The 23,917-nt window shown below is 45.0% G+C and overlaps 1 protein-coding gene and 1 long non-coding RNA gene across 4 annotated transcripts in view; one reads left to right on the top strand and one right to left on the bottom strand.

Moving 5' to 3' along the window:
• On the top strand, positions 1 to 10,636 carry LOC131486894 (uncharacterized). 2 transcript variants are annotated; one of them, XR_009249512.1, is made up of 4 exons: positions 1 to 201; positions 2,165 to 2,256; positions 7,407 to 7,507; positions 10,537 to 10,636. It is a non-coding gene; the product is annotated as an uncharacterized LOC131486894 (long non-coding RNA). The 2 variants fall into 2 exon arrangements; XR_009249513.1 differs by lacking the exon at positions 1 to 201 and adding an exon at positions 592 to 1,879 and having other exon boundaries at positions 2,128 to 2,256.
• IFT46 (intraflagellar transport 46) overlaps positions 10,552 to 23,917 on the bottom strand; it is an 18,289-nt gene continuing 4,923 nt past the window's right edge. For both annotated transcript variants that reach the window (XM_058686916.1, XM_058686915.1), the window contains exons 4-12: positions 20,163 to 20,296; positions 17,223 to 17,297; positions 16,984 to 17,077; positions 16,187 to 16,315; positions 15,036 to 15,157; positions 14,713 to 14,779; positions 11,856 to 11,916; positions 11,484 to 11,569; positions 10,552 to 11,012 (exon numbers count right to left, since the gene is read on the bottom strand). In XM_058686916.1, the coding sequence (XP_058542899.1) occupies positions 10,917 to 11,012; positions 11,484 to 11,569; positions 11,856 to 11,916; positions 14,713 to 14,779; positions 15,036 to 15,157; positions 16,187 to 16,315; positions 16,984 to 17,077; positions 17,223 to 17,297; positions 20,163 to 20,296 (864 nt within the window). In that variant the 3' untranslated portion in view covers positions 10,552 to 10,916. The remainder of the gene's footprint in view (positions 11,013 to 11,483; positions 11,570 to 11,855; positions 11,917 to 14,712; positions 14,780 to 15,035; positions 15,158 to 16,186; positions 16,316 to 16,983; positions 17,078 to 17,222; positions 17,298 to 20,162; positions 20,297 to 23,917) is intronic.

Consider the following 23,917-nt stretch of genomic DNA (forward strand, 5'->3'; position numbering starts at 1 on the left):
AGAGCACAAGTGGGGGAGGGGCAGAGAGAGAAGGAGACATAGAATCTGAAGCAGGCTTCAGGCTCTGACCTGTCAGCACAGAGCCCAACGTGGGGCTCGAACCCACAAACCGTGAGAACATGACCTGAGCTGAGGTTGGACACCCAACTGACTGAGCCACCCAGGTGCCCCTAAAGCTGTAGTTTTAAAGATCATCAAATGGTAATTTGATTTGTACATTTCACTATATATAAATTTCACCTGACAACCATAAGTAAATATTGAACTCCAGTTAATTATATGCATGATAAAGTGTTTAGGATGAAGTGTATTGATATCTCTAACTTCCTTTGAGATGTATCAAGAAACAAGATGGACTGATGAATGGGTAGAGGGATGGATATCTGAGAAAACAAATTTAGCCAAAGGTTAGTTGTAGGATTTGGGTGGTAGATATATACATATAATTCTTCCAAAATTCTTTTACAATTTTTTATAATAAAATATTGGGAGGGGATTCCTGATCTAGTTCCTTCTCTGATATTTCTCAGATCTTTTTTTTACCTAAGGATCATGAAGTTCTCAAGCACTACTTATGTCCCTGACATGACAGTTGTCTCTTTCCTGGAAAGTTTTTAATATAGCTCAGTCACCTAATCTTTGATCTGTTTTTTTTTTTTAATTTTTTTTAATGTTTATTTATTTCTGAGATAGAGAGCATGAGTGGGTTAGGGCAGAGAGAGACGGAGACACTGAATCTGAAACAGGCTCCAGGCTCTGAGCCATCAGCACAGAGCCCGATGCGGGGCTCGAACTCACAAACCGTGAGATCATGACCTGAGCCGAAGTCGGTCACTCAACCAACTGAGCCACCCAGGCACCCCTACCTAATCTTTGATCTTTACCCTCCAACAATAGGTATGTTGTTTGTTACCTTGACCTCGAATGTACAGCAGTCCAACATTTGGGGAGGCATAGCTCAGGTTGCATTCTCTCACCTGGACTTTGTTTTACTGAATTCCTCCAGACACAATAGCTATTTGATGAGGACTTGTAAAAATTAATGCTCAACTTTGTGCATTGCTGGTGGGTGGGTAAAATGGTGCAGCCACCGTGGAAGACAGTATGGCAGTTGCTCAAAAAGTTAAACCAGCAATCCCATTTCTGGGTTTATTCCTAAAAGAAATGAAAGCAGGGACTCAAACATTTACATACCAGTTTTAACAGCATCGTTTGCAATCGCCGATATTGGGAACACCTCAAATGTCCCTTAGCAGATGAATGGGTAAAGAAAATGTGACCTATACCCAATGGAATATTATTCAGCCTTTTAAAAAGGAAGGGAATTTTGATACATGCTACAAGGTGGATGAACCTTGAAAACATTATGCTATGTGAAATGACCAGATGCAATAAGACACATTTTGTATGATTCCACTTAAGTGGTACCTAACATAGGCAAATCCATAGAAACCAGAAATAGAGAAGGTACCAGGGGCTGTGGGGAAGGGGAGGTGGCAGTTACTGTTTAATGGGAACAAAGTTTCAATTTGAGATGATGAAAAAGTTCTAAAGCTAGGTGGGGGTAATGGTGGTACAACACTGTGAATGTACTTAAATGCCACTGAGTTGTATACTTAAAAATGGTTACAATGACAAGTTTCATGTGTCGTGTATTTTACGTTTTAGAAAATTTTATTCAATTTATTTAAACTCAAAAACAGAAGTTCACTCATTTCTCTCATCCCCCATTGCCTCTTGGAACCAGCAATCTGTTCTCCTTTGATTTTAAAATTTTGATTACTGATTCAATCTCCTTCCTAGCTACAGGTCTCTCAAACTTTCTACTTTGTCAGTCTTGGTAGGTTTTATGTTTCTAGAAATGTGTTCACCTCATTAGGTTAACCAATTTGTTGGGGCGCCTGGGTGGCTCAGTCGGTTAAGCGTCCAACTTCGGCTCAGGTCATGATCTCACGGTCCGTGAGTTCAAGCCCCGCGTCGGGCTCTGTGCTGACGGCTCGGAGCCTGGGGCCTGTTTCAGATTCTGTGTCTCCCTCTCTCTGACCCTCCCCTGTTCATGCTCTGTCTCTCTCTGTCTCAAAAATAAATAAACGTTAAAAAAAAAATTAAAAAAGAAAAAAAGAAAAGGTTAACCAATTTGTCGTTGTTGGTTTTCACCTCCCAGAGCAAGTCATATGGTCCAACTCCAAATCAAAAGATAAGGAACCATCCTGTGCTTATCATGAAGCCATGGTAAGAGGGGGCTGCATACTATAGGTGAGTGAAGAATTATTACCAGTAATTTAATCTGTTCAACCCTTTTATTGCCTAGAAGGCCCTACATGATCTGATCCTAGGTACTTTTTTTAAGTTTATTTCTTTTGAGAGAGAGAGAATCCCAAGCAGGTTCCACACTGTCCGTGTGAAGCCTGAGTGAGGCTCAAACCCATGAACCATGAGATCATGACCTGAGCTGACATCAAGAGTTGGATGCTTAAACCGACTGAGCCACCCAGGCACCCTGCTTTTTTCTTTTTTTTTTTAAGTAAACTCTACCCCAACATGGGGCTTGAATTCATGACCCCAGAGATCAAGAGTCAGATGCTGAACCGGTGGAGCCAGCCAGGCACCCCAAGGCTTTTTAATTTTGTTAATCTTTTTGAGGAACCAATTTTGGGTTTTATTGGTTTTCTTTTTGTTTTTCTATTCTCTATTAATTCTGCTGTAATCTTTATCATTTCCTTCCTTTTGCTAGCTTTGGGTTTAGTTCTATTTTTTTCTAGTTTCTCAGGTTGTAAAGTTAGATTGTTAATGTGTGACTGACCTTTTTTAAATGTAAATATCCTTGGGGCGCCTGGGTGGCGCAGTCGGTTAAGCGTCCGACTTCAGCCAGGTCACGATCTCGCGGTCCGTGAGTTCGAGCCCCGCGTCAGGCTCTGGGCTGATGGCTCGGAGCCTGGAGCCTGTTTCCGATTCTGTGTCTCCCTCTCTCTCTGCCCCTCCCCCGTTCATGCTCTGTCTCTCTCTGTCCCAAAAATAAATGTAAATATCCTCTGACCACTGCTTTTGCCACATCCTGTAAATTTTGGTATGTTCTGTTTTCATTTCCATTTGTCTCTAGGTAGTGCTCGCTTCGGCAGCACATATACCATTTGTCTCTAGGTATTTTCTAATTTCCCTAGAAATTAGATTTCTAATTTTTTTGATTTCTTTTTTTTTTAAGACCTCTTTTTTTTTTTAATTTTTTTAACGTTTATTTATTATTGAGAGACAGAGAAACAGAGCATGAGCATGGGAGCGGTGGAGAGAGGGAGAGACACAGAACCTGAAGCAGGCTCCAGGCTCTGAGCTGTCAGCACAGAGCCCGATGCGGGGCTTGACCTCACAAACCGCGAGATCATGGCCTGAGCTGAAGTCGGACACTTGACCGACTGAGCCACCCAGGTGCCCCCCCGCCCTTTTTAAAAATATTTATTGGGGTGCCTGGGTGGCGCAGTCGGTTAAGCGTCCGACTTCAGCCAGGTCACGATCTCGCGGTCCGTGAGTTCGAGCCCCGCGTCGGGCTCTGGGCTGATGGCTCGGAGCCTGGAGCCTGTTTCCGAGTCTGTGTCTCCCTCTCTCTCTGCCCCTCCCCCGTTCAGCTCTGTCTCTCTCTGTCCCAAAAATAAAAATAAAAAACGTTGAAAAAAAAATTTAAAAAAAAATATTTATTTATTTTGAGAGAGAGAGAGAGCACACGTGTGCATGGTGGAGGAGCAGAAGGAGAGAGAATCCCGAGCAGGCTCTGTGCTGTGAGTGCAGAGCCTAACACGGGCCTTGATCCCCTGATCTGTGAGATCATGACCTGAGCCAAAATCAAGAGTCAGACACTTAACCGATTGAGCTACCCAGGTGCCCTTCTCTCGTGATTTCTTATTTGACCCATTGGTTCAGAGCATATTCTCTGATTTTCCCAAAATTATGGGTTTTTCAGTTTTGCTTCTGTTACTGATTTGTGACTTCATCTCGTGGTCAGGGAGGATACTTTGTACGATATCTACCTTTTGAAATCTATTGAGACTTAATTTGTGGCCTAACATAGCACCTATCCTGGCAATTGTCCCATGTGCACCTAAGAAGTATGCTCTTGCTGCTGGACAGGGTGTTCTGCCTTTGTCTGACAGAGTTAGTTCACTGTGTTAAGCCCTTTGTTTCCTTATATATCTTCCGTTTCACTGTTATATCCATTATTGATAGTGAGGTATTGAAGTTTCCAGCTCTTATTGTACAACTATTTCTCCCTTCAATTCTGTCAACTTGTGCTTTATATGTTCTGAGGTCTGTTATTAGGTGTATAAATGTTTATAATTGTTCTATCTTCTTGCTTCATGTTCCTTTTGTTAAGTCTCCTGACTTCACAGATGTAGAATCTGCTCATCTCTCTGTAATAGCAATTCTCAAGTTTGTCTCCATCTTGAAATACTCTGAGGAGCTTAGAAAAAATATGGATTCCTGCATCCTGCCTCCAGAGATTGTGATTTAATTAGTCTGGTCTGTTGTCTGTGAGAGGCAACTTTTCTTTAAAAGATCTCCAGGGGCGCCTGGGTGGCTCAGTCAGTTAAGCGTCCAGTTTCGGCTAAGGTCATGATCTCATGGTCCGTCCGTGAGTTTGAGCCCCGCATCGGGCTCTGTGCTGACAGCTCAGAGCCTGGAGCCTGCTTCAGATTCTGTGTCTCCCTTTCTCTGCCCCTCCCCTGCTCGTGCTCAGTCTGTCTGTCTGTCTCTCTCTCAAAAAGTAAACATTAAAACAATTTTTTTTAAAGATCTCCAGTTGGGGATGCCTGGGCGGCTCAGTCGGCTGAGCATCCCACTCTTGATTTGGGCGCAGGGCATGATCTCACAGTTCGTGGGTTAGAGTCCTACGGCGGACTCCACGCTGGCTGGTGGTGCAGAGCCAGCTTGGGATTCTCTCTCTCTGCCCCTCCCCAACTCACCCTCCCTCAAAAATAAATAAATAAACTTAAAAAAAATAATAAAAGATCTCCAGTTGATTCTAATGTGCAACCAAGTTTGAGAACTACTGCTCTATGAATACTATTGTTAATTTTCTTAGCTTTCCTGCTTTGTTTCTCTGATTCCCTTTGTTCTGCCAGTTTTAGTCTCTATTTTTCTGGTTTTCTTCAAATGTCTGGCAATCTCTGACTGTACACGGATATTTAACAGGAGAGTTGCAAACAGGTGTACACACACATGAAATGAGAGCAAACAGATATTTGCTATTTGCTTCAAGACTCCCTGACAGTATCTATAGGTCTTCTCTCTTCGGCCGATCATCTTGCCAAGAGAGGACTCGCAATATTCTGCTTTGGAGGTATAAGCATGGAAGGGGGCTGAGGGTCTCATGGCTCATTCCTCTGTATTACCCTCTTCTTTTATTTATTTTATTTTATTTATTTTTTAATTTTTTTTCAAGTTTTATTTATTTTTGACAGAGAGAGCATGAGTTGGGGAGAGGCAGAGAGAGAGGGAGACACAGAATCCGAAGCAGGCTCCAGGCTTCCAGCTGTCAGCACAGAGACCGATGGCGGGGCTCAAACTTGTGAACTGCGAGATCATGACCTGAGCTGAGGTGGGACGCTTAACCGACTGAGCCCCCCAGGCGCCCCCACCCTCTTACTGTCCTGCTCAGATTGCTTGTACTCTCATGTCCAGAGCCCCCGCCTTCTGTTGGGATGAAGAGGTGGGCAGCACAGATGGGGACATTTCTGGGGATCCAATCCTTCTACAAACCTTAAACCACTTCTCCTGTTTTCAGCCTCACCCTGCACACATGCCATCAGAAATATCTGGCATTTTTCAACCCCTGACCCTTTCCAGGGCTCTGCACTGTCAGATGGCTTATCAGTTTCTCGATCTCTATAGGCAACCTTCAGGCTCCCCTCACACCCCCCTACATCAGTTACCACTTACCCATCTTCCAAAATTGTTGCTGTCTAATCACCCATCATTTTCTTTCCTATTATCTATCCTCACTGGTTTATGTGTTTTTAAAAATTATTATTCTTATACTGTCATTGTGTAGGGTAAAAGGAGAGAGTGAAGATGTAAATATTGTGTTCAATTTTGTTTGTTTCGAAGTGTTGAGAGCCTAGGGTCAGCAGAGAAGGTGAGGGACACTTTGAACAGGGGAAATAGCCTGTGTGAAGGTTTAGTTAGAAGAGGGACTTCCAGGGGCACCTGGGGGGCTCAGTCTGTTGAGCGTCCACCTTCAGCTCAGGTTATGATTTCACAGCTTGTGAGTTCGAGTCCCACATCCAGCTCTGTGCTGACAACTAGGAGCTTGGAGCCTGCTTCGGATTCTGTCTCCCTCTGTCTCTCCCCCTCCCCTGCTTGCGCTCTGTCTCTGTCTCTCAAAAATAAATAAACGTTAAAAAAATTAAAAAAAAAAAAATTAAAGGGCTCAGTCAGTTAAGCATCTGACTTCGGCTCAGGTCATGATCTCATGGTTCGTGGGTTTGAGTCCTGCATCAGGCTCTGTGCTGATGGCTCGGAGCCTGGGGTCTGCTTTGAATTCTGTGTCTCCCCCTGTCTCTCAAAAATAAATAAACATTTAAAAAATTAAAAAAAAGAAGAAGAAGAGGAGGAGGAGGAGGAGGAGGAGGAGGAGGAGGGACTTCCTAAATATGGGTAGAGCACAGCAAGCAGAGTTTGGTTTGATATTTTGCCTTGGGGAATTATGGAAAATGAGGATCTTGAGGTAGGGAGAAAGCAGCCAAATGCAGTCTCAAGAGGCCTAGTTGAAAATTTATACTTAGGGGGCGCCTGGGTGGCTCAGTCGGTTAAGCGTCCGACTTCGGCTCAGGTCATGATCTCACAGTTCGTGAGTTCGAGCCCCGCGTCGGGCTCTGTGCTGACGGCTCGGAGCCTGGAGCCTGTTTCAGATTCTATATCTCCCTTTCTCTCTGCCCCTCCCCTGCTCATGCTCTGTCTCTCTCTGTCTCAAAAATAAATAAACATTAAAAAAATTAAAAAAAAAGAAAGAAAGAAAATTTATACTTAGTAACATAGTTACTACATCTTACATTTTGTGGCACTTCATCTTTTCACATAGTTTTACCCACAGGGAAAGCCTAAGAGTTAATTAGTGTTTGTTGTAACTGTTTCCTTTTACTTATTTTTTTAATGTTTATTTGTTTATTTTGAGAGAGAGAGAGAGCACGTGCGGGAGGGAGAAAGGGGCAGAGAGCAGGAGAGAGGGAATCCCAAGCAGGCTCCACACTGTTAGTGCAGAGACTGATGCGGGGCTTGATCCCATGAACCATGAGATCATGACCTGAGCTGAAATCAAGAGTCGGACGCTTAACTGACCGAGCCACCCAGGTGCCACTATGATAACTGTTTCATGGCTAGGTTAACTGAGGTAAAGAAGTTACCGGATTTTTTTCTAGGTCCACAGAGCAAGGAGCCAGAAGGGAGTAACAACAGGTGTTGAGGAGGAGAGGAGCCCACAACTGAGCAATGTCTGGGAGGGCTGTGCTGGAGCGGCGAGGTGAGCCAGGCCTAATGACTTTGGCAAGAAGTACACTCGAGCCTTGTTATTTGTAGATTCTGCCTTTGTGAATCCACTTGCTTACTAAAATATGTTTGCGATCCCCAATCAATACTTGTAGTGTTTTCACGGTTATTTGCAGACATGCTCAGAGCAGTGATAAATGTAAGTCACCTGACACCTACCTTCCATGCTGAGGCGGAGAAAGGTGACGTTCTGCTTTCTGGTTTCAGCCGTCCTGCTGGAAACAAGTGCTCTGTGCACTTTCTATGTATTGCTACGTTTTCTGCTTATTGTTGGTGATTTTGCTATTTAAAATGACCTGCAAGCAGGGGCGCCTGGGTGGCTCGGTCAGTTAAGTGTTTGACTTCGGCTCAGGTCACGAGCTCACGGTTTGTGATTTCAAGCCCCTCATCTTGTCTGCTGTCAGCAGAGAGCTTGCTTCGGGTCCTCCGCCCCTCTCTGCCTCTCCCCTGCTCATGTGCTTTCTCTCGCTCTCAAAAATAAAAATACAAACATTTAAAATGACCCCCAAGCATAGCAGTGAGGTGCTGTCTAGTGTTCCTATGTGTAGTAAGGCCACCATGTGGCTCACGGAGAGAGTGTGTTAGATGAACTTCAGTACAGCATGATTTACAGTGCTCGTGGCTGTGAGGTCAATGAATCAATGGCTGGTTGATGAAAATGTTATGACCGGGGCACGTAGAAGCCTAATCTCCTATTTCCCCTAGGAGCGATGGTTCAGTATTTGCTAATTGGGTGTTTGTGGTGGCTTTATAGAACATAACTACTGTGGATAACAAGATTCAACCGTTTTCATTAGTGCTAAGTCTTAGCTCTAGCCAAAGAAGGCAATCTGAATGTTCCCTGAAAATGTAGTTTTGAGTTACTATCATACTATGGTTTTTGAGTTACTATCATACTTTGGTTTTTTTTTCCCTATGAGTTAAATGAGAGCATTGGTGATATCCAGTTGAGAGCAGAGCCCCTGGGGTTCCAGTACGATGTCAAAGCGAGGCCTGAGCACAAAAGTTCCTGCTCCTCAAATTGAAGCATGATGTGAACATCACACTTGGTTTAAGAGTCGGTCAGAAACAATTTCCCTCCTGTGTGTTTACTGTATATGTATTAGGCTGACGGTGTAGCATTTTTTTAAGTTTATTTTGTTGTTGTTTTTTTTTTAATTTTTTTTTCCAACGTTTTTTATTTATTTTTGGGACAGCGAGAGACAGAGCATGAACGGGGGAGGGGCAGAGAGAGAGGGAGACACAGAATCGGAAACAGGCTCCAGGCTCCGAGCCATCGGCCCAGAGCCCGATGCGGGGCTCGAACTCACGGACCGCGAGATCGTGACCTGGCTGAAGTCGGACGCTTAACCGACTGCGCCACCCAGGCGCCCCTTTATAAGTTTATTTTGAAAGAGAGAGAGAGAGAGAGAGAGAGCGCGCGTGCACATGCGAGTGGGGGAGGGGCAGAGAGAGGGAGAGAGAGAATCCCAAGCAGGCTCCACACTGTCATGCAGAGCCCAGCACGGGGCTTGATCCCACAAACCGTGAGATCGTGACCGGAGTCGGACGCTCAACCGACTGAGCCACCCAGGCGCCCCTGACGGTGTAGCATTTTACTGTAATTCTCCCCGCAATCAATTCCTGCCCCACTTCCCCCCATATCAGTCCGTAGCTCCTTTATCCCTTCAGCTGCTCAAGCCAAAATGCCTGGGGGTCATCCCTGATTCCTTTGCTTGCACCCCCACATCCAGTCTATCAGCAAGTTCTGTCGGTTCTACCCCTGCTGTTTCTCCCTCTGTTGCCTCTCACCCCACCCCTCCCTTCTGTGAGGTCTCGTGCCGCCGGGCTTCCCGCATCCCCTTGCCGCTGCTGATCTCCGCCCATGGGAGGCACCAGCAAGACAGAAGGCGGAGAAAGGAAGGAGCGGCCGTTGCTCACGGTTGGTTGCCGTGGTAGTGAGGGGACGGTGTGCACGCTTCGGTGCCTGAGTGTGGCCCCCTCGCAGCCCCTGGGGACCACTGCAGGATCCCTTCTGCTTCCGGCACCTGCAGTGGATGCCTCCCCCTGAACCTCTTCTTCCTGCGGCACGCTCTCCCCTCTCCCTTCTGCTCCGCGGGCCTTCCGACACGTTGTGACCAGTTTCCCGCATTTAGCACCCTCTGTCAGAAGTAACTAGTGTGGCTTCTGACTTCCTGACTGGAGCTTGGCTGACAGCTTCCAGATCATTTCCTGAATCGCTCCATCTTTACCACCACTACTTTCACCCCGGTCCAAGGCACAATCACCTCCCACCTGCACTGTACAACAGCTGGGCTCTCTGGAGACCACAACCACACAGGTCTGGAGCCAGACAGGCAGGTAAGGCAGGCGGCAGTCACTGGTGAGAGACCCCTAGAAAAAGGAAGTTCCGGGAGAAAATAACTGCCCTCTACCGCCAACCCTGGAGAACTGGGATTTGATTTTATTTCACAGGCTGATTTGCTGAAGCCGCTATTCACTTAATGCCATTACTAGGCCTGGTTCCTTATCTCTGCCTGGTGCTCAGTCTGTCTTTTTCTTTTCTTTTCTTTTTGGTTTACTTAGAGAGAGAGAGAGAGAGAGAGAGAGAGAGAGGACAGAATGCAAATGGGGGAGGGGCAGAGAGAGAGAGGGAGACACAGAATCCAAAGCAGACTCCAGGCTCTGAGCTGTCAGCACAGAGCCCAACACGGGCTCAAACTCACAAACCACGAGATCATGACCTGAGCCCAAGTCGGACGCTTAACCAACTAAGCCACATAGGCGCCCCTGTCTTTTTCTCTTTAAATGTGTATTTACTTATTTTGAGAGAGGGCACTCGCAAGTCAGGGAGGGCAAGAGAGAAGGAGAGAGAGAATCCCAAGCAGGCTCCTCACCGTCAGCGCAGAGCCTGACATGGGGCTCCATCTCACAAACCATGAGATCATGATCGGACCCAAAATCAGGAGTTGGATGCTTGACTGAGCCACCAGGAGCCCCTGTTTTTTCTCTTTCACATTACAGAACAGCAGGACAACCTGAAAGATACAGCATTTTATTTGCAAAATCTTGGCCAACTAACTTGAAGAATGAAAGAAAATAATTCCGTCGCTATCTCAAAAAGAACATCTTTTAAGCTTCCCTCCCAACCTGAGCACCCTGGAATCCCAGACATTCCAATCCTTCTGTTCTAACTCAAATCCCCACCATGGCATAGATGCATAATTCCCGTGGGAAGGAAACCTGAGACAGGCAGAAGCCATTTAAGGAACGCGCGCTGTACTTTCTGCCAGAGAGGGCAGCAGGGAGCACACGTCCCTGAGTCAGGCAAGGATGCCACGTGGCTGACGGCCATCTCTCTTCAGCCAGCACAGCCTTGCAACAGCGTGACCTGGGGGGGCGTCTCAGCTGAAGATCAATGTCTCTGCATCTCCAGCTTGGGAGGCGGAGTTGGATGGAGGGGTGAATGCTTTCTTGCCTTCAGCTAGAGCTTTAAAATGCTGTGAGGAAAGAAGAGAGGGTACACGGAGTTTGTGGTACGTTGGCTGCTGTATCTGAGCAAGAACTAACTTCTTTACCACCCGTAATGCTCCAGTTTTTTCTAGGTTCCATTTCAGAACAATTCCTTGGTGCTGTTTTTGAAAAACAGCTAGAAATCTGCCCCGCCTCCTTCAAAGATGAACCCCTCTCCTTCTGTCCTGCTTCCATCCGTTAGGCCACATGGTTGTCCCACAAGGAGTGTCCTTGGTAGACCCTCACAAGCCTGGCCAGGCCAAAGGCCCACAGCCATTCCGCCTGCCTTCCTGTGAAAGCCCAACCCTCCTGCTTGCTGCTCTTTTAATGACAGAGAAGGGTGATGGTAACTCCAGCAGAAACATCCTTGTCAAAGGACACATCACAGCCAACTCGGAGGAGTGGAGACTACAGTGATCCTCGCTGCAGCTTAAAGCACTTTCTAACGCTAGCCTCACCTGTGAGTTCTTGAATTCCGAGTAGAGGGAAAAGAGCAGGTGTAGGGATTGAATCCGACTCTTGTAGACAGGGATGTCGAGGATGGCTGAAATCAAGAACTCCCATGAGCAGAACCAAACAAAACCGGGAATTATCTGTTTAGAATAGCCAAGGCCCTCCCAGATGGGACGTGTTACTATGCCTCTGGGGGTTAAACACCTGGCAGGGAGTCACCTAAGCCCAAATACCACCTTCAATGCTGCCAAATAGTAAACTGGCTTAAAGCGAGGGCCGTAACTCAAGATGCTGTCTTCCGAGAGTAAACAAGCCTTTTCAGAAGCCCACAATGTATTCATCCAGAAACGGAACCGGGAAGGGATGGGGGAACTTACCACAGATCATGTCGATGTACTCTGCCAGGCTGCAGTCGATCTCTGCCGTGGGCAGGCTCACCTAGGAGGAGCGTGGGACGGACCAAAGTCAGAAGGCTGAAGCTTCAGCGGGGCCAGCACCCCTCCCTCTCTCTGAAGGAAGAGAGCTCCCAGCATAAGGCATGTCATGGGCCGAACTGTGCTCCCCCCAAATTCCTATATTGAAGCTCTAACAGCCAGTACCTCAGAATAGGACTGTATTGGAGACACAGTCTCAAGAGACATAATGAAGCTAAAATGAGGTCATCAGGGTGAATCCTGATCCAGTAACTGGTGTCCTTATAAGAAGAGCAAATCAGGACACAGGCACACACACAGGGAAGACGGCCAGGAGAGAGGCCCTGGAAGAAGTCAACTCTGCTGACAACTTGACGTCACACTTGACGTCACACTTCTAGCATCCAGATGTGTGAGAAAATAAATTTCTGTTGTTTAAGCCACCCAATCTGTGTCATGAAAGCCCTGGCAAACAATACAATGTGCTTTTTTCCCTCTGATCAATAAAATGAGATTGGTGACATTCATTAACCATAGTGGATGATCTAACAGGACCAAAAAATAAATAAATAAATAAAAGTAAGTAAAATACACTGCCATGCTATCTTCCGGTGTGTATTTGTGAGGAAGGGGCTGATCCCAGGCCACGGCCAAGTATTTATGGCTACTTGGTGTTATAATGCCTAATGGGCATGGAACACTATAGGAACAGAAAAAATGGAATATGACAGATGAGGTGATAGGCTTTGGGTCTAAACAAGTCATACTGTAAGTTTAAAAACCATTGGCTCTGTAAACAGTTTTTGTTCTTTTTTTACAAGAAATCAGAGTGTAGGTAGGTCTGCAATTTCCTGTTTTCATTTAACATGTCATTGTTATTTTCTCCTATCAGAGTAAAATAAAACCAAATAATATTCTACTGTGTAAGTATTTCACCAAATAAATGTACTACAGTCTATTCAGTTCCCTAATCAGACATTTTTCCTCAGCTACAGCCTTAAAAATGCTCTGAGGGGGGTGCCTGGGTGGCTCAGTCGGTTGAGCGCCGACTTTGGCTCAGGTCACGATCTCGCGGTCCGTGAGTTCGAGCCCCGCATCGGGCCCCTGTGCTGAAAGCTCAGAGCCCGGAGCCTGTTTCAGATTCTGTGTCTCCCTCTCTCTGACCCTCCCCCATTCATGCTCTGTCTCTCTCTGTCTCAAAAATAAATAAACGTTAAAAAAAAAAAAATGCTTTGAGGAAAGAGATTGTTTTCAAATTCTTGGCTTTTACCACTGTTCCTCAATAAAATAAACATTTACCTAAAAACTCTGTCCTCACAGAGCTTATAGGGAGTTTTGATAGGGAGAAACAAAAACCGAAATAAGTAAGGCATACAGTATGTCAGAAGGTGAGTGTTAGAGAAAAAGCAGGGCAAGGGGGTGACGAACGTTGTATGGCTGGTGTGGCCATTTTAAATATGATAGCCAAGGAACTGTAAATTGTGTTTGCTCAGTTTCCTTTTCTTGATATAGAAGAGCTCTTTGCTTGGACAGTAATCCAATATATAATTTTTTTCAGTTCATCACTCTTTAACTTTGTTTAATGGTAAGTACCGGTACTGAGAACTTTTTATTTCCAAATCTAAAATGTCACATTTTCCCCATTATGACTTTGAAGTTCTTTTTTAAATGTTTTTAACGCTTTATTTATTTTTGAGGGAGACAGCGTGTGAGCAGGGGAGTGGCAGAGAGAGAGAGAGAGGGAGGCAGAGAGAGAGAGAGTGGGAGACAGAGAGGGAGAGAATCCCTAGCGGGCTCCACACTGACAGCCTCTGATGCAGGGCTCAAACTCACAAACCGTGAGATACTGACCTGAGCCCAAACCAAGAGTCAGACGCTTAACCGTCTGAGCCACCCAGGCGCCCCTTAGTTTTTCTTTATCCCATTATGTTTTTCTTTTATTTTTGAGAGAGACAGAGTGCGAGCAGGGGAGTGGCAGAGAGAGAGGGAGACACAGAATCCAAAGCAGGTTCCAGGCTCTGAGCTGTCAGCACAGAGCCTGATGCAGGGCTTGAACCCACAAACCACAAGATCATGACCTAAGCCAAAGTCGGACACTAAAACGACTGAGACAAAAAGGTGCCCCGATTTTTAAGATTCTTAAAAGCAAAAGAAATAAGACACAAAAGAGTGTGATTACATTTAGACACACACAAAATAGGCAAGCATGATCCATACTGTTAGAAATCAGGACAGTGAGGGGCGTCTGGGTAGCTCAGTTGGTAAAGCATGCAACTCTTGATCTTCGGGTTGTAAGTTTGAAAAAAAAAAGAATCTGAAGCAGGCTCCAGGCTCTGAGCTGTCAGCACAGAGCCGCCCGACGTGGAGCTGGAACCCAGGAACCATGAGAGCATGACCTGAATCAAAGTCGGATGCTTAATCAACTGAGCCACCCAAGGCACCCCTAAGTGGCTGTAATTTTAAACCTCACATGAGGTGTAGAGATTACTTAGAAAAAAATCTTTAGGGGCACCTGGGTGGCTCAGTTGGTTAAGCATCCAACTCTTGATTTTGGCTCAGGTCATAATCTTACAGTTATGAGATCAAGCCCCATGTCAGGTTCTGCACTGGGCATGGAGCCTGCTTGAGATTCTCTCTCTCCTTCTCCCTCTGCCCCTCCCCCACTTGCACTCTCATGCTCGCTCTCTAAAACATATATGTGTGTGTGTGTGTGTGTGTGTGTATATTTCAAGAAAAAAAATTTAAAAAATACAGGAAGAGAGCAAACACTGGGCACTTAAGTAAATGCTACACTTTCGTGGCCCCTGCTCCCTCCACTTACCTTGCCCAAAAGCTCTTCAAACTCTGGGGACCATTCCTGCATTAGCGTGTCAATATCAGGCATGGGCCTACAAACACAGAGGTAAATATGAACAGGAAACGAGGACAGGTAACGGGTAACATCAGCAACCTCTGGGTCATGAGATTCTAGGATGAAGGAAGGTGGTCAGTCAGCCACATGAGGATTTCAGGCTGGCCGGATCCACGGAACCTCAGGTTGATCTGGTATGTCCTCAGCCTGTGGGCCCTCTTCTCAGAAGCAATGGATCCGTAAGTGGGGAAGGTCACCAGGGGTTCCTCTGGTGAAGAGTGTGTATTTCTTACCTGGTGTAGTGCACAGTCGCAGGGGGCTTAGAACGGTGTAATTCTGAGATGCTCTCAATCCATGTGTCAATGGCTTTGGGATTCTTCTCTGCATCTTCTAGGCTCTTTACTTTCATATGTTGCTAGAAAAATAAGGGGAAACCCTGGCTGATGACATTAAATAGCTCTCTTATTTTAACAGGATGGCTCATCATACCCTGTTGTTTCTTAAACAGCAGATAGCCGATGAATAGGGTAGCCTAACAGCAGCTAAGTGAAGATTAGAGGAACACCTGATAAGATTTTCTGGAGCCATGGGAAGGGGGTGGGTGAATAGGACAAGACTGACCACACTGAGATGGCATTTCATACCACTAGGATGGCTACAATTCCTTTTTTTAAGTTTGTTTGTTTGTGTGTGTGTTTATTTAGAGTGAGCGTGCATGTGGGGGAGGGGCAGATAGAGGGAGAGAGAATCCCAAGCAGGCCCCACACTGTCAGCATGGAGCTGGATGCAGGGCTCAAACCCATGAACTGTGAGACCATGACCTGAGCCAGAGTTGGATGCCTAAGAAACTGAACCATCCGGGCGCCCCTGGGATGGCTAGAATTAAAGAGACAGACAATCATAAGTGTGAGTGAGGATGTGGAGCAACTGGAACTCTCATTCCTTACTGGTGGAATAGTAAAATGGTTCAGCCACTTTGTGTTTTGTTTTTTTTGCTTTTTTAAGTTTGTTTATCTTTGAGAGAGAGCACAAGCAGGAGAGGGACAGAGAGAGAAAATGGGAGACAAAGAATCTGAAGCAGCCTCCAGGCTCTAAGCCGTCAACACAGAGCCTGACGTGGGGCTTGAACTCATGAATCGCAATATCATGACTTGAGCCGAAGTCAGACACTTAGCTGACTGAGCCACCCAGGCACCCCAAAGGTGTGTTTTTAAATGAGATAGCAGTGATGTTTGTACATCTCTGTGAATACACTAAAACTCACTGACCTGTACAATCTGAAAGGGCGAGTTTCATGGTAAGTAAATTATATCACAATAAAACTTTTTAAAACTAGGGCTGGCCTGAAACTAAGCTACCCCTTTTGATAGTAAGTCAACTGCACAGATACCAGTGGGGCCTCTGGCCATCTCCAGCTGGGGCCTGGACTGGACTAGTATCTTACTGTGACATTGTGCTGTTTGGAATTCTCAGTCAACCAGAGAGAGAGCACTGTAGGGTCTGACTGCTTTGTAGAAGGCTCATCCAATACCAACAGACCAAGGTTGTCTGGCTTTCCATCAGGACGTGGGACCTGGTTAAGAGAAAGGAAGAAAGGAAAAAATGGGGTTGGGCATACATAGAAAGGCCATATCTGTTGTTTCCAATCAGCTGAAGAGGAAGAACTCTTTCCGGTTCATCATTATTACTAGTATTAAAAAGCATGCTTGCATACCATGCTGTACTAAAATATGATCTACGGGGCGCCTGGGTGGTTCAGTCGGTTAAGCTTCCGACTTCGGCTCGGGTCATGATCTCATGGTCCGTGAGTTCGAGCCCCGCGTCGGGCTCTGTGCTGACAGCTCAGAGCCTGGAGCCTGTTTCGGATTCTCTGTCTCCCTCTCTCTGACCCTCCCCCATTCATGCTCTGTCTCTCTCTCTGTCTCAAAAATAAATAAATGTTAAAAAAAATTAAAAAAATAAATAAAATATGATCTACAAAACACATGATCTATAGTATCTTAAATATAAAGCTGATAATGAGGCAAATAAATGACAAATTTTTAACATATAATGGTAGAATGAAGTTATTACCTAATACAATGAATAGAATTTGGAGAGCAAGATTAAGAACGCCAATGAAATGAAGAATGTATGTGAAGGCAGCCAGTGCTAGCTAAGGAAATTAGTGGAATTGTTAAGAGTAAGAGAGGGGTCAGAAGAAACACCTAAGGAGTCATTTTTAGGATGTTTCGACTGTACCTTTAGGAATGCGTCAATATCCCCAACAGCAGGGATAAAATCAGGAATGAAAGGCTTCAGTTTGTGGTCCAGGTCGATCATCTGAGGGGTGTACCTAGGAGACATTGCCAAGGTTAGGTGGAGAAAGTCAGAGAAACGAACTTTACTGTTCAGGTTAAAAATCTAAGGAGAATGGCCCCATTTCAGACTGGAGGTAGGAAACGGGTGGGGAGGTCATGGGGGAAGGGCCTGGTGCTCACCTGCTGATATATTGGAAGAGTTCCTTAATCTCAGCCGAAACTGGCAAATGTTCATAATCTGTAGGATCATAGGCCCTGTGAAAAGGAAAATATGGTTCGAGGTGGCCAGAGAAGAGCAGACGTGGCTGAGCCCTGGTTCAGCCCCCTCCTCACTGACCACAGACTCCCTGACTCTGAACTTTGTTTCTGCCCTGCCCACAATTGCCCTTCCTGGGTGGTTCACAAGGCAACTTTAGAATGGATCATAATTAGCTTGGTTATCTCTGCCAATGAAGAAGAAAGAGTCGCAGAAAATGGAAAACAATTGCTAAACATTTTAGAATGAAGCATACATTTTGTTTCCCTTTTTTGAATGAAAGGGATGGAGAGAAAATATGGTATGAGATTGCAATTTTTTAAAATTCAAGTATAACTGACAACATGAGACTTCAATTTCTGACATGAAAATAATGTGTCCCAAGAAAGACAAGAATTTTTACAAAGATGCTTTTAACAGTGGGCACCTGGGTGGCTCAGTCAGTTAATCTTCTGACCCCTGATCTCAGCTCAGGTCTTGATCTCAATATGAGTTCAAGCCCAGCCTTGGATTCCACGCTGGGCCTGGAGCCTACTTAATTAAAAAAAAAAAAAAAGTTTTTAACAGTGTTTATTTAAGAATGTTTTCAATGTTTGTTTTTGAGAGAAAGAGAGGGAGAGAGTGAGCACGAGAGGGGCTGTGAGAGGGGGACAGAGGGTCCGAAGCAGGCTCTGCACTTTCAGTACAGAGCCCAATGTGGGGCTCGAATTCACAAACCATGAGATCATGACTCGAGCCGAAGGCAGACACTTAACCGACTGAGCCACCCAGGTCCCCCTTAACAGTGTTATTTATACAGGTAAAAAATTAGAAACAAGGGGCGCCTGGGTGGCGCAGTCGGTTAAGCGTCCGACTTCAGCCAGGTCACGATCTCGCGGTCCGTGAGTTCGAGCCCCGCGTCAGGCTCTGGGCTGATGGCTCGGAGCCTGGAGCCTGTTTCCGATTCTGTGTCTCCCTCTCTCTCTGCCCCTCCCCCGTTCATGCTCTGTCTCTCTCTGTCCCAAAAATAAATAAAAAATGTTGAAAAAAAAAAAAAATTAAAAAAAAAAAAATTAGAAACAAAATACCCAATACTTGAGAGATGGTTAGGCATGTCAATTTGAATGTTTAGTAGTTATTATTATTTTTAATTTTTAAGTAAGCTCTACACCCAATGCGGGGCCTGAACTCACAACCCAGAGATTGAGTCACATGCTCTACTGACTGAGCCAGCCAGGTGCCCCCAAATATTGTATAGTTATTAAATACAGACTATAGGAAATGTATACAGTAAAACAAAAACAAAAACCAGTAGAACACATTAATTATAATTAAGTAAAATGTAATAAACATTGGCAAAGTACATAGGTGACTTGGAAAGTTATTAACAAAGGTCTGAGGGTAGCTTAGCAAAAAACAGAAATATATCATTATTGTTTTAATGTTCACTTATTTACTTTGAGAAGGAGAGAGAGAACCCCAAGCAGTCTCCACGCTGACATCACGTGCTGATGCGGGGCTCCATCTCACGAACCACGAGATCACGACCTGAGCCAAAATCAAGACTTGGGTGCTCAGCCGACTGAGCCACCCAGGTGCCCAAAACTAAATATATTATTGACTTGAAGTTTCCATTTCCCCAGATTCTATAATTTATGAAAGCAGGATATGATCATGAAGTAAGCTGGGAAACATGAAAAGTCAGTCTGGGATTAAACTTTTGCCTCATTTGCTTAGTGTCTACCTGTGGGTGGATAGTCCACAGGTAACTTTTTATTAAACTGCTTGATTTAATAAGTGATACATACAGATGATATAAAAGGAAAGGCAGAAAATGTACAAAGTGAAAAGTTATGGCTCACTTCCACCCTTGTCCCCTTGCCACCATGTTCCCCTCCCCAAAGTAATCACTAGGATTACTTTCTAGGGTTTCCTAGAAATAGTCTACGTAATATTCGTTTTATACCCTAGTAGCACAGCGTAAACACTCTTCTATACCTTTTTAAAATTTAACACTGTCTCTTGGAGATTGTTCTTTATGGTGCACAGAGTGCTGCCTTATACTTTTTAATGGCCAGACAGAATTCCACTGATTGGCTACACCATCATTACTTTATCCAGTAATGGTATATGAAATGGATGGGCCTTAGAATCCACTTTGATTAAAACCTATAGGGGTGGGTCATGAATAATCTATCCTGAGGACTGGAACAGGGTGAGGTTTTTCTTTTGTTTGTTTTTTGTTTTTTTGAGAGAGAGAGAGTCAGAGAGAGAGGCAGAGGGAGGGATACAGAGAATTCCAAGCAGGCTCTATACTCAGTGTGGAGTCCTACGTGGGCGGGGCTCGATCCCACAATGCTGGGATCATGACCTGAGCTAAAATCAAGAGTCCGACGCTCAAACCAAATGAGCTACCCAGGTGTCCCAAGAGATGTTTTTACTGAAACACCAGCCAGGAACACGTGCTTCAGTGTAGGGCTCCCAAGCACTTATTCTCTATCCATCCAACAAAGATCTGAGCCTAAACTAGAAACTCTCCTGTGCCTGTATGTTTTCCTTGCTGAACAGAATTGCTTGTGTATGTATATAAATGTTATTTTCTTGTTCCCAACATTAGAGCTCCTTGAAGGCAGGGACCACCTTTTATATTCACTCAGCAAATCCTCATGAAACCACTGAACCTGCAAACATTTCAGATAATGCAAGTGATGTCATGGGACTCAATGAGGCAGTGTGGCCAGAAGAGAAGGAAAACGCATTATGCTGGCTTCTGAGACACCTGAAAATCCTAAGCAGGATCAAAGGGAGATGCTAGAATTTCACTCCTAACTGATGTGTCTTCCTCCCTGGCTTGAGTGTCCTCAGCGAGGCAGGGCTTTCCTCACCCTTCCAGAGGGGCCCCGTGCTCTTCATCATCATCATCTTCATCAGTATCCGTCTCAGAGGAGTCGTCGTCGTCATCATCATCATTTTCACTGAAGCCCTGTTGAGGTGTCAGCTGCGAGGGCTTCTTCTTCTCCTGAGGTAGGGCAGGGTGGGCATAGAAAGAGCTACATAAAGAGAAGGTTAGTGTGCCTATGCCCCATTCCCTCCTAGTGCTCCCACACATACCCTCCCGCCCGGCACCAAATGACCAGAAAGAGAGGGTGGCTCTCCCCAGAAAGGCCCCAAGGACTGTCGTCTTTTCCTGCTTGGCTGCACCCTGGGGCCTCACTTTCTATAACCACATTCGATTTTTCTCCTTGAGGCCTGGGTATAGATTTTATCCAGTAGATATCTATTTTACCTTTTACTTAGGAGACCCCCAGTCAGCTCCAACTCTAAAAGTTAGAGACTCTTGGAGGAGAGGAAGGCAACTCTGATTAGTTATTTTGGAAGGAAATGAAGACAGATGAAGTTGGAAGACAATTTTAGGGGAATCTTAATACTCACAAAGCTCACGGGGAGGAAATCTAGTGTTTAATTTGCAAGACTGCCCAGAGTAAGCTGCTAATAACTATCAAAAGGATCAACTCCGTCCCCAAATTCCAATCAGCAGTTCCAGAGACTATGGGTTTTTCACTTCCACTCAGTCACACTTCTCTTCAGTGGGTATTGGACCTGCCCACAGTCCCCGTCCCTTCCCCCCGAAGTCAAATGCAACGACTATATGTTATATCTCAAGATAAGAGACTCTTCTGTCCTTGGCATTACAACCTACCTTTCCGAGCTTCTGGTTCTCTAAGTATCATCCCACACTCTCAAGGGTATGAGGAGTCCAGTTTTGGCACTTGCAGGGTCATTTGGGACAGGGTCCATGCCTTTGCCTCTGTGGCCTGGAGCCTGTGGCATGCCCTCACTTAGGACCCGAAGGATGACTGACTGGTCCCCTTTAAAAGTAGGTTTGGGGGCACCTGGGTGACTCAGTTGGTTAAGCGTTCGACACTTGATTTTGGCTCAGGTCATGATCTCATAGTTGTGAGACCAAGCCCTGTGTTGGGCTGTGTGTGCTGAGCATGGAGCCTACTTGGCATTCTTCCTCTCTCTCTCTCTCTCTCTCTATTTTTTTTTTTAATGTTTTATTTATTTTTGAGAGAGAGAGAGAGAGACAGAGAGACAGAGCACGAGTGGGGGAGGGGCAGAGAGAGAGGGAGACACAGAATCCGAAACAGGCTCCAGGCTCCGAGCTGTCAGCACACAGCCCGACGCGGGGCTCGAACCCACGGACCGTGAGATTGTGACCTGAGCCGAAGTCGGACGCTCAACCGACTGAGCCACCCAGTCGGATGCCCAACCTACTATTTATTTTAAAAAAATATTTAGAGGGGCGCCTGGGTGGCTCAGTCGGTTGAGCGTCCGACTTCGGCTCAGGTCACAATCTCACGGTCCGTGGGTTCGAGCCCCGCGTCGGGCTGTGTGCTGACAGCTCGGAGCCTGGAGCCTGTTTCGGATTCTGTGTCTCCCTCTCTCTCTGCCCCTCCCCCACTCGTGCTCTGTCTCTCTCTGTCTCAAAAATAAATAAATGTTAAAAAAAAACAATAATAAAAATAAAAATAAAATAAATAGTGGGTTTTGAGGGGCACCTGGCTGATTCAGTCGGTAGAACATGAGACTCTTGATCTCGGGGTTGTGAGTTTAACCCCCTCATGGGGCATACAGCTTACTTAAAAAAAAATAACAATAATTAATTAATTAAAAAAATAAAAGTAGGTTTTTAAAAAAAAAAGTTTATTTCTTTTGTGAGAGAGGGAGAGGGTGAGGGAGCGCGACACGGGGCTCAGTCCCACGACCGTGAGATCATGACCTGAGCCAGTATCAAGAGTCTGATGCTCAACTGACTGAGCCACCTAGATGCCCCTAAAAGTAGGTTTCGAAAGCTTGGTTTCCATATGCCATATGGCTTATGCCAAGGTTAACAAATGTTTGGTTCCAGTTTTAAAAATTATTTAACATTTCTCTTACAGTCAAGCAACTATTGGCATATAAAACTGACATATTACAGAACATCAAAAAATGCTTTTGGTCACAGGTTCCTGTAGGCGTAACACAGAATTATTATATATAGATAAAAATATATTTTAACTAACTGTAATATGTGTGTGACAAATGGCACCCAGTTGCAGAATTTATTCAATGACTGTGCTTTATTGGTATACAATAGATAAGGGTCTCCTATAGTGCTTTTTTTTTTTTTTTAACATTTATTTATTTTTGAGACAGAGCATGAACGGGGGAGGGTCAGAGAGAGAGGGAGACACAGAATCTGAAACAGGCTCCGGGCTCCGAGCTGTCAGCACAGAGCCCGACGCGGGGCTCGAACTCACGGACCGCAAGATCATGACCTGAGCCGAAGTTGGCCGCTTAACCGTCTGAGCCACCCAGGCGCCCCTAGTGCTCTTTCTTAACTCAAAATCTGCCAGAGCAATCCCTCATCACACAGGAAGTAGTTTGGCAAAGGCAGCTTTTTAAGAATACTGATGGCCAATTTAAAGGTTATTAAAAATAACCTCTCTGATTCTAGGTGCACCCTAAATTAAAAAGATAAATTGAGTCCTGAATGTTGGTCACAGCATGATGAAGGCTAGAAAAATTTAGGGTGAACATGTAAAACTAGGAGGCCAAATTAGGAAAACTGCTCACTTTTCTTTTGTCTGCTTCTTCAAAGCTATGTTCTGCAAAATCTCTGATCTAAAGGCAGAGGGCTTCCTATGCCACAGACAGATGCCTAAAAAATTACTTTGTGGGTAAGATGTTAAAACAGCACACTAGTCACCAAGTGGAACGACTTTATTTTTCTTAATAATTTATTTATTATATTTTTTAGTAATCTCTACACTCAACTTGAGGCTCGAACTCACAACCCCGAGGTCAGGAGTTGCGTGCTCCTCCAACCGAGCCAGCCAGGTGCCCCAAAGCAGGTCTACTTTAAAATGTGACCTAGCGGTTGATGGGGGGTGGGAGGGAGGGCAGGGTGGGTGATGGGTATTGAGGAGGGCACCTTTTGGGATGAGCACTGGGTGTTGTATGGAAACCAATTTGACAGTAAATTTCATATATTAAAAAAATAATAATAATAATAATAAATAAATAAATAAATAAAAAATGTGACCTTGCATAAAAAGCTACACTTTCTACAATCAGTCTATATTACCATAGCTTTTTGCATTACTTCAAATATCCTTCTTCACTTGTTTCAAAGCTCCTGTTCTTGAAGGATAATCAAAAGGTAACTAACCATTGGATCACGTGCTAAGGCTGAACACAATGGCTGTGTAGGAGAGCACGTGTGCACCTGTAGGGTCCTGCCTAGAGCTGGAGGCATCTTGCCATCTTTCTTTCGGAAACAGAGCAATCCTTCAGGTTCACAGAACCAACAACAAAGTGACATCTGGGTCTGAAAACTTCAAAATTAAAGTCTCTTTCACAAAATATTGGCAGTATCACAAATGTTGACAACGAACAGATGCCTAGACCAATAATTCCAAACTCGCTTTATCATAAGAATTACTTGGGAGTGCTTGCTAAAAATATAAATTCTCAGGCTTTTACCTTCAAGATCCTGATTCAGTAGTTCTGGGTGGGGACTGGACATCTGTATTGTTAAGGGTAAGTACTCTAGTTGATTCTTACTGTCCGTAAAGTTTGCAAAAACAATGCCTAT

This window comes from Neofelis nebulosa, chromosome 10 (assembly GCF_028018385.1).
Source record: "Neofelis nebulosa isolate mNeoNeb1 chromosome 10, mNeoNeb1.pri, whole genome shotgun sequence".
Classification (NCBI taxonomy): Eukaryota; Metazoa; Chordata; class Mammalia; order Carnivora; family Felidae; genus Neofelis; species Neofelis nebulosa.